The 10,527-nt window shown below is 44.3% G+C and overlaps 1 protein-coding gene across 1 annotated transcript; it reads left to right on the top strand.

Annotated features, from left to right (window-relative positions):
• Positions 1 to 722: 722 nt before the first annotated feature.
• On the top strand, positions 723 to 2,243 carry LOC124029969 (voltage-dependent calcium channel gamma-7 subunit-like; the record flags this gene model as incomplete). The annotated part of the gene is given in 4 exon segments (XM_046341499.1): positions 723 to 918; positions 1,412 to 1,429; positions 1,432 to 1,497; positions 2,103 to 2,243. Coding segments are annotated over 4 exon segments (421 nt in total), but the record flags the coding sequence as incomplete, so codon positions are not given.
• Between the last annotated feature and the right edge of the window lie 8,284 nt (positions 2,244 to 10,527).

Genomic DNA, 10,527 nt, shown 5'->3' with positions numbered 1-10,527 from the left:
TCTCTCTCTCTCTTCTCTCAGCATGACTTCTGAATGAGGTATCTGTCTCCCTCCCTCTCTCTTTCTCTCAGCATGACTTCTGGAACGAGGTATCTGTCTCCCTCCCTCTCTCTCTTTCTCTCAGCATGACTTCTGAACGTGGTATCTGTCTCCCCCCTCTCTCTCTCTTTCTCTCAGCATGACTTCTGAACATGGTATCTGTCTCCCCTCCCTCTCTCTCTTTTTCTCTCAGCATGACCTCTAAACGAGGTACCTGTTTCCCTCCCTCTCTCTTTCTCTCAGCATGACTTCTGAACGAGGTATCTGTCGCCCCTCTCTCTCTCTCTCTCTCTCTCTCTTTCTCTCAGCATGACTTCTGAACAAGGTATCTGTCTCCTTCCCTCTCTCTCTCTTTCTCTCAGCATGACTTCTGAATGAGGTATCTATTTCCCTCCCTCTCCCTCTTTCTCTCAGCATGACTTCTGAGCGAGGTACCTGTCTCCCTCCCTCTCTTTCTCTCAGCATGACTTCTGAGCAAGGTACCTGTCTCCCTCCCTCTCTCTTTTCTCTCTGTAAATGAGTTTAATCTAAAGTCTGATTTAAAATTAGGAGTTCTCTGTCTCTCTCTTGCTTTGTCTCTCGCTCCTCTCTGAAGACTTCATGCAATAAGTCTGACTTATCCTTGCTCTCTCTCTTCTCCTCCTCCACTCCCTCCTCTCCTTCCACTCTCCCTCTGTCTCTAGATGAGTTCGTGCAGTAGCAGAGCGCTGACCATCCTGTCCACGGTGTTTGGGGCGTGTGGTCTGCTGCTGGTGGGCGTGGCTGTGTCTACAGACTACTGGCTGTTGATGGAGGAGGGCATCGTGCTGCAGCAGAACCAGAGCATGGAGGTCAAGATGGCCCTGCACTCTGGCCTCTGGAGGGTCTGCTTTGTGGCTGGTACATATGATCTCTGACCCTCAATAGCAGTGCTGACCTGACCAATCTGCTCCAGGTAGAATTAACCATAGTTGATCTAGGATCAGTTCTCTCCTTCTAAATCTGAACGTTAACCATTAGTGGAAAATACTAAACGGACCTTATATCAGTGCAACTTCCCAATCTCAATGTTATATACTGTATTATTTTTTCATTAACGTATGCAGGGGCGGACTGACCATCCGGCTTCTCAGGCAAATGCCAGATGGGCTGATTCATTTTTTGCCTAAATTGTTTTCTTTGTGAAAATATATAATTGACTGGCAAAACATGGGGGCCTCAAATAAAAAAATGGGCCGGTGTGGGGGCCTCAAAGAAAAAATGGTCCATTGTGTTAGAAATGGTAGGACAGATTTTTGGTCCCAGTCCAACCCTGTATGTATGTATCTGCCTCCCTCTCATTCTCATGCAAGCCTCAATTTTCATACACTCCTTTTTTTCCCTTCTCTCTCAGGGACAGAGAACGGGAGATGTGTGCGTCAGAGTATTTCACTGAGCCAGAGATAGAGATCACCACAGAGAATACTGCTAATATTCTGAGTGAGTATTACTCTACCCTACACTTACAGCTTTACACTGCACACTTCAGCACTAGAGCTCACCAACTTGTAGCCCTAAAATACGGAAATGAGTTACCTCTGGTTTGTTCAACCATTCCTATGGTCAGCGCTCAGGAAATTGGCTGGGTTGGCCAAAGCCTTATGGGGAAATTCATTTGGATTTTAGAGGTGTTTTGATTAAACAGAGAAAAAAATTATGTGGTTAACACAGGCTTAGGAGATCTTATACATTTTGTGCTATGAGATAATAGAAGTCAGTTAACATAACATGTATTAATTATTATGAAGCCTTTATGTAATGTATGTGTTGTTATGATTACATCAATTCTTAAAAATTCACAAAAAGTGACGTTAGCTGATGAAGAGTATCTCATAGAACAAAAACGTAAAAGGTCTCCCTAAGCCTGTGTTTACAACATACCTTATTTTGGCGTTTATCCAAAAACCTCCAAACCCCACCAATTTCCCCATAGTCTTTGGCCAATGAGCCATGGCGAAGTTGATGCCAACAAAAAGACGTCATTACTATTGCTCTCTCTTATGGTTAGTACATAACATTTGACCTCTAATGCTGTGACCCTGTAGAGATGGTGCGGACAGCCACTCCATTCCCCATGGTGTCTCTGCTCTTCGTCTTCACGGCCTTTGTCATCAGTAACATCGGACACATCCGGCCCCAGCGCACCATCCTGGCCTTCGTCTCCGGGATCTTCTTCATCCTCTCAGGTAAATAGGCCACTCCATCTGGCCTTGATTATTACTGCCTTCATCCATCCTCTCAGGGTGATAGGCCACTCCATCTGGCCTTGATTATTACTGCCTTCATACATCCTCTCAGGTAAATAGGCCACTCCATCTGGCCTTGATTATTACTGCCTTCATCCATCCTCTCAGAGTGATAGGCCACTCCATCTGGCCTTGATTATTACTTCCTTCATCCATCCTCTCGGGTAAATAGGCCACTCCATCTGGCCTTGATTATTACTTCCTTCATCCATCCTCTCAGGTAAATAGGCCACTCCATCTGGCCTTGATTATTACTGCCTTCATACATCCTCTCGGGTAAATAGGCCACTCCATCTGGCCTTGATTATTACTTCCTTCATCCATCCTCTCAGGTAAATAGGTCACTCCATCTGGCCTTGATTATTACTGCCTTCATACATCCTCTCAGGGTGATAGGCCACTCCATCTGGCCTTGATTATTACTGCCTTCATCCATCCTCTCAGGTAGATAGGCCACTCCATCTGGCCTTGATTATTACTGCCTTCATACATCCTCTCAGGTAGATAGGCCACTCCATCTGGCCTTGATTATTACTGCCTTCATCCATCCTCAGGTAGATAGGCCATCCATCTGGCCTTGATTATTACTGCCTTCATACATCCTTCCTCGGGTAAATAGGCCACTCCATCTGGCCTTGATTATTACTGCCTTCATCCATCCTCTCAGGTAGATAGGCCATTCCATCTGGCCTCCTCTCAGGTAGATAGGTCCTTCCATCTGGCCTTGATTATTACTTCCTTCATCCATCCTCTCAGGTAAATAGGTCACTCCATCTGGCCTTGATTATTACTGCCTTCATACATCCTCTCAGGGTGATAGGCCACTCCATCTGGCCTTGATTATTACTGCCTTCATCCATCCTCTCAGGTAGATAGGCCACTCCATCTGGCCTTGATTATTACTGCCTTCATACATCCTCTCAGGTAGATAGGCCACTCCATCTGGCCTTGATTATTACTGCCTTCATCCATCCTCTCAGGTAGATAGGCCACTCCATCTGGCCTTGATTATTACTGCCTTCATACATCCTCAGGTAAATAGGCCACTCCATCTGGCCTTGATTATTACTGCCTTCATCCATCCTCTCAGGTAGATAGGCGTATTCCATCTGGCCTCCTCAGGTAGATAGGTCCTTCCATCTGGCCTTGATTAGTACTGCCTTCATCCATCCTCTCAGGTAGATAGGCCACTCCATCTGGCTTTAATTATTACTGCCTTCATCCATCCTCTCAGGTAGATAGGCCACTCCATCTGGCCTTAATTATTCCTGCCTTCATCCATCCTCTCAGGTAGATAGGCCACTCCATCTGGCCTTGATTATTACTGCCTTCATACATCCTCTCGGGTAGATAGGCCACTCCATCTGGCCTTGATTATTACTGCCTTCATCCATCCTCTCAGGTAGATAGGCCACTCCATCTGGCCTTGATTATTACTGCCTTCATACATCCTCTCGGGTAAATAGGCCACTCCATCTGGCCTTGATTATTACTGCCTTCATCCATCCTCTCAGGTAGATAGGCCACTCCATCTGGCCTTAATTATTCCTGCCTTCATCCATCCTCTCAGGTAGATAGGCCACTCCATCTGGCCTTGATTATTACTGCCTTCATCCATCCTCTCAGGTAGATAGGCCACTCCATCTGGCCTTGATTATTACTGCCTTCATCCATCCTCTCATGTAGATAGGCCACTCCATCTGGCCTTGATTATTACTGCCTTCATCCATCCTCTCGGGTAAATAGGCCACTCCATCTGGCTTTGATTATTACTGCCTTCATCCATCCTCTCAGGTAGATAGGCCACTCCATCTGGCCTTTATTATTACTGCCTTCATCCATCCTCTCAGGTAAATAGGCCACTCCATCTGTCCTTGATTATTACTGCCTTCATCCATCCTCTCAGGTAGATAGGCCACTCCATCTGGCCTTTATTATTACTGCCTTCATCCATCCTCTCAGGTAAATAGGCCACTCCATCTGGCCTTGATTATTACTGCCTTCATCCATCCTCTCAGGTAAATAGGCCAATCCATCTGACCTTGATTATTACTGCCTTCATCCATCCTCTCAGGTAAATAGGTCACTCCATCTGACCTTGATTATTACTGCCTTCATCCATCCTCTCAGGTAGATAGGCCACTCCATCTGGCCTTTATTATTACTGCCTTCATCCATCCTTTCAGGTAGATAGGCCACTCCATCTGGCCTTGATTATTACTGCCTTCATACATCCTCTCAGGTAAATAGGCCACTCCATCTGGCCTTGATTATTACTGCCTTCATCCATCCTCTCAGGTAAATAGGCCACTCCATCTGGCCTTGATTATTACTGCCTTCATCCATCCTCTCAGGTAAATAGGCCAATCCATCTGACCTTGATTATTACTGCCTTCATCCATCCTCTCAGGTAAATAGGCCACTCCATCTGGCCTTGATTATTACTGCCTTCATCCATCCTCTCAGGTAAATAGGCCAATCCATCTGACCTTGATTATTACTGCCTTCATCCATCCTCTCAGGTAAATAGGCCAATCCATCTGACCTTGATTATTACTGCCTTCATCCATCCTCTCAGGTAAATAGGCCAATCATGTTCATTTGAACAAGGCTTATCTGTGTGTGATTCATATCTGGCCCCTTCTGTCTCCTTCCAACTGTGATTGATTATTGCTGTCTTCATCCTGTTTCAGCTAGCCACTCCATCATTTCTCTATTTTTACTTTTGGATGTCTCCTGTACCACCTGAACAGGGTCTGACCATTATTACTGCAAATAATATCTCTGAATAAGGTCAAGTTGAGCAGAACAATCACTGGTGTCATCAGGAATTTCTGTTGACAATGGTTCTTTCTAAAATGTGTCTACATACAGTACCAGTCAAAAGTTTGGACATACCTGCTCATTACATGGTTGTTCTTTATTTTTTACTATTTTCTACATATTAGAATAATAATGAAGACATCAACACTATGAAATGACATATATGGAATCATGTAGTAACCAAACCTTTGTTAAACCAGTCAATATATATTTTATATTTCAGATTCCATCAGTAGCCACCTTTTGCCTTGATGACAGCTTTGCAGCCTCTTGGTATTCTCTCAACTAGCTTCATGAGGTAGTCGCCTGGAATACATTTCAAGTAACGGTGTATTATTTGTGGTATTTTGTGGTATTTATTTGTGGTATTTACTCTTAATGCATTTGAGCCAATCAGTTGTGTTGTGACAAGGTATACAGAAGATAGCTCTATTGGTAAAATACATATTATGACAAGAACAGCTCAAATAAGCAAAGAGAAATGACAGTCCATTATTACTTTAAGACATGAAGGTCAGTCAATCTGGAAAATTTCAAGAACTTTGAAAGTATCTTCAAGTGCTGTCGCAAAAACCATCAAGCGCTATGGTGAAACTGGCTCTCATGGGGACCGCCACAGACACATCTTAACATCCACTGTTCAATGGAGACTGCGTGAATCAGGCGTTCATGGCCAAATTGCTGCAAAGAAACCACATCCAAAGGACACCAATAAGAAGAAGAGACTTGCTTGGGCCAAGAAACATGAGCAGACTCCAGACCGGTGGAAATCATCTGTCCTTTGGTCTGATGAGTCCAAATTTGGGATTTTTTGTCCAACCACCATGTCTTTGTGAGACGCAGAGTAGGTGAACGGATGATCTCTTCATGTGTGTTCCCACCGTGAAGCATGGAGGAGGAGGTGTGATGGTGTGGAGCTGCTTTGCTGGTGACACTGTCTGTGATTTATTTACACACCAACCAGCATGGCTACCACAGCATTCTGCAGCAATACACTATCCCATCTGGTTTTGCGCTTAGTGGTACTATCATTTGTTTTCAACAGGACAATGACCCAACACACCTCCAGGCTGTGTAATGGCTATTTAACCAAGAAAGAGAGTGATGGACTGCTGCATCAGACCTGGCCTCCACGATCACCCAACCTCAACCCAATTGAGATGGTTTGGGATGAGTTGGACCACAGAGTGAATGAAAAGCAGCCAACAAGTGCTCAGCATGTGGGAACTCCTTCAAGACTGTTGGAAAAGCATTCCAGGTGAAGCTGGTTGAGAGAATGCCAAGGGTGTGCAAGCCTGTCATCAAGGCAAAGGGTGGCTAGTTTGAAGAATTTACAATCTAAAACATATTTGGATTTGTTGAATACTTTTTTTGTTACTTTATGATTCCATATGTGTTATTTCATAGTGTTGATATCTTCACTACAATGTACAAATGTAGAAAATAGTACAAATTAAGAAAATCCTAGAATGAGTAGGTGTCTCCAAACATTTTGACTGGTAGTGTATTTTGTATTTGTCACTGGAATTTCATAGTTCCTATTGATTGTACATTAATTAAATCCCTCAGTCTATTTTATAAGAATTTGTAAGATTCCTGTTTGTATAAATTAGACAGAGACCAGTCTTATCAAAATGAGATAATAGTATTTATTCTCGGAGCACGCTGCCATGTAACCACGAACAACCGTTTATATACAAAATATGACGTCATAGGTTATAAAACGTCCTTTCTCCCAACAGTTCAAAGGTTTATTCCCACCCTTCTCTCTCTCACCCAGACACACAGTTAAATCGAGGTTAAACTTGTGAAGTCTTCATCCATCACCATTCAGCAGACAGTTCCAGCTAATGAAACCCTCAGAAAACACACACTGCCTTATCTAAACATCCCAGAGCTAAGTTGAGTCGTTTCGCCATAGGTTAACGACCCTTTGCTTACTTAAAACCCACAATTCCAGTCCTCTACAACCTGGCTGGAATGGTATTTATTGTATTTAATTACCCCCCTGTTTCATGCTCCACAATCCCTTCCTTATGAATTAATATTATTCATCAGATATAATAAAACAGAGTACAGTTGAATTAGTTATAGTTATATTTAAAATGTAGATATTGTTTAGTCATTATTCATAAACTTCCCAACAGTATTGTAAATCAGAGAAATATCTATCCTCTGTGAAGCTGTTTGGGGACTTTTCTTATTTGTAGTTCACTCTCCTGACCAGGAGGTAGCAGTGATGAGGGAGCTCCCTTTTCTTTTCTCTATGGAAGAGAGAGAGAGATGAGAAGATATAATAATAATAATAATCAAGAATGGCACTCAAAACATAACAATTCACATATGATATGTCAGGAAAAACAGGTATATTATTTAAGGCCAAAAAGCAGTCATTATAATCACATTCCTGCCTTTGTTGTGGTTTGTTTGTAACACAACAGCGTTTCGCACTCTCGGTCCTGGCCTCCTTGCATGCTCTCTCTCTCTCTCTCTCTCTCTCTCTCTCTCTGTATCTCTCTCTCTCTCTCTCTCTGTCTCTCTCTCTGTCTGTCTCTCTCTCTCTCTCTCTCTCTCTCTCTCTCTCTCTCTCTCTCTCTCTCGCTCTCTGTCTCTGTCTCTCTCTCTCTCTCTCTCTCTCTCTCTCTCTCTCTCTCTCTCTCTCTCTCTCTCTCTCTCTCTCTCTCTTTGTCTCTGTCTCTGTGTGGGTGAGTGAGTGTATTTTAGTATGCCAGTGTAACTTATTTAGGTAAAGATGATGAACCTCTACATTATAACTGGACATGGTTTCCATGCACTTTCCTTTTACATTCACAGCCTATACTGACTGACAGTCTCCCGGTGTACAGAACAGATGCTCAGACAGAATGACAAGCGTTTTAATTGTACATACACCATATATGTATGTGGCTCTACGTGCGTTCTAATGGTACATTTTTCACATATGGGGCATCACATGCATTTTAATGTTGTATAAATGGTTTGCTCAGAAGAATGGTATTTTAATGTTGTATGTGGAGTTTTTCCAATGAGGAAGGTCTTCTCTAGCTCTTTACTGAAAGCTGCTCGGTGTCTATATCCCACAGAAAGGTCTTGCAGCATACACAGAGCATCACAGTTATAGTGGACTGGCTTAGTGTCCTGTCCTCTACCATATCATTTTGAATGGGTTCCTCACTCACTCACTCTCTCTCTCTCAAAACAATTCCGTTTAAGGGTTTATTGGCATGGGAAGCATCTGTTAACATTGCCAAGGCAAGTGAAGTAGATAATAAACAAAAGTGAAATAAACAATAAAAAGTTCGAAAAAAGTAAAGACATTTCAAATGTCTTATTATGTCTACATACAGTGTTGTAGCGATGTGCAAATAGTTAAAGTACAAAATGTAAGGGCCTCCCGGGTGGCGCAGTGCATCGCAGTGCTAGCTGTGCCACCAGAGACTCTGGTTTCGAGCCCAGGCTCTGTCGCAACCGGCCGCGACTGCGAAGCCCATGGGGCGACTCACAATTGGCCTAGCGTAGTCCGGGTTAGGGAGGGTTTTGCCGGCAGGGATATCCTTGTCCCGTTGCGCACTAGCGACCCCTGTGGTGGGCTGGGCGCAGTGCACGCTGACCAGGTCCCTAGGTGTACAGTGTTTCCTCTGACACATTGGTGCAGCTGGCTTCCCGGTTGGATGTGTTAAGAAGCAGTGCGGCTTGGTTGGGTTGTGTTTCAGAGGACGATGGCTCTCTCCCGAGTCTGTGTGGGAGTTGTGGTGATGAGATTACCAGCAATTGGATACCATGAAATTTGAGGGTAAAAATAAAAAAGTACAAAATGGAAAATAAATAAACATAATTAGTTTGTTCTTCCCTTTTCTTGTGGCAACAGGTCACACATCTTGCTGCTGTGATGGCACACGGTGGAGTTTATCAAAATTGGGTTTCAAAATCTTTGTGGATCTGTGTAATCTGAGGGAAATATATGTCTCTAATATACATTTGGCAGGAGGTTAGAAGTGCAGCTCAGTTTCCACATCATTTTGTGGGCTGTGTGCACATAGCCTGTCTTCTCTTGAGAGCCAGGTCTGCCTACAGCAGCCTCTCTCAAATGGCAAGGCTATGCTCACTGAGTCTGTACATAGTAAAAACCTTTACTTAATTTGAGGTCAGTCACTGTGGTCAGGTATTATTCCACTGTGTACTCTCTGTTTAGGGCCAAACAGCATTCTAGTTTGCTTATTTGTAATTCCTTCCAATGTGTCAAGTAATTATATTTTTGTTTTCTCATGATTTGATTTGGTTGGGTCTGTAGGGTGTGTTACAGAGTTGTTGCTGGGTCATCTGGGGCTCTGTAGGGTGTGTTAGTGTTTGTGAACAGAGCCCCAGGACCAGATTGCTTAGGGGACTCTTCTCCAGGGTCATCTCTCTGTAGGTGATGGCTCTGTAGGGTGTGTTAGTGTTTGTGAACAGAACCCAGGAACAGCTTGCTTAGGGAGCTCTTCTCCAGGGTCATCTCTCTGTAGGTGATGGCTCTGTAGGGTGTGTTAGTGCTTGTGAACAGAACCCAGGAACAGCTTGCTTAGGGAGCTCTTCTCCAGGGTCATCTCTCTGTAGGTGATGGCTCTGTAGGGTGTGTTTGCTTAGGAACCCAGGAACAGCTTGCTTAGGGAGCTTTCTCCAGGTCATCTCTCTGTAGGTGATGGCTCTGTGGGTGTGTTAGTGTTTAGGGAACTCTTCCCAGGACCAGCTCTTAGGGGACTCTGTGTGGGTGTTTACTGTAGGTGATGGCTTTCTCCAGGGTGTGTTAGTGTTTGTGAACAGAGCCCTGTAGGGTGTGTTTGCTTAGGGACTCTTTCTCCAGGGTCATCTCTCTGTAGGTGATGGCTCTGTAGGGTGTGTTAGTGCAGAGCCCCAGGACCAGATTGCTTAGGGACTCTTCTCCAGGGTCATCTCTCTGTAGGTGATGGCTCTGTAGGGTGTGTTTGCTTGCTTAGGGGACACTTCTCCAGGGTCATCTCTCTGTAGGTGATGGCTCTGTAGGGTGTGTTTGCTTGTGAACAGAACCCAGGAACAGCTTGTTTACTCTTCTCCAGGGTCATCTCTGTAGGTGATGGCTCTGTAGGGTGTGTTTGCTTAGGGGACAGCTTGCTTAGGGAGCTTCTCCAGGGTCATCTCTCTGTAGGTGATGGCTCTGTAGGGTGTGTCAGATGCCAGCTTGCTTAGGGGACTCCTTCTCCAGGGTCATCTCTCTGTAGGTGATGGCTCTGTAGGGTGTGTTTGCTTGTGAACAGGAGGACTTTTCTCCAGGGTCATCTCTCTGTAGGTGATGGCTCTGTAGGGTGTGTTAGTGTTTGTAGAACAGAACCCAGGAACAGCTTGCTTAGGGAGCTCTTCTCCAGGGTCATCTCTCTGTAGGTGATGG

The sequence above is a fragment of the Oncorhynchus gorbuscha genome, unplaced genomic scaffold (genome assembly GCF_021184085.1).
Source record: "Oncorhynchus gorbuscha isolate QuinsamMale2020 ecotype Even-year unplaced genomic scaffold, OgorEven_v1.0 Un_scaffold_8478, whole genome shotgun sequence".
Lineage (NCBI taxonomy): Eukaryota > Metazoa > Chordata > Actinopteri > Salmoniformes > Salmonidae > Oncorhynchus > Oncorhynchus gorbuscha.
The sequence above is the reverse complement of the archived record's forward strand: the minus strand, read 5'-3'. Positions and strand labels throughout refer to the sequence as shown.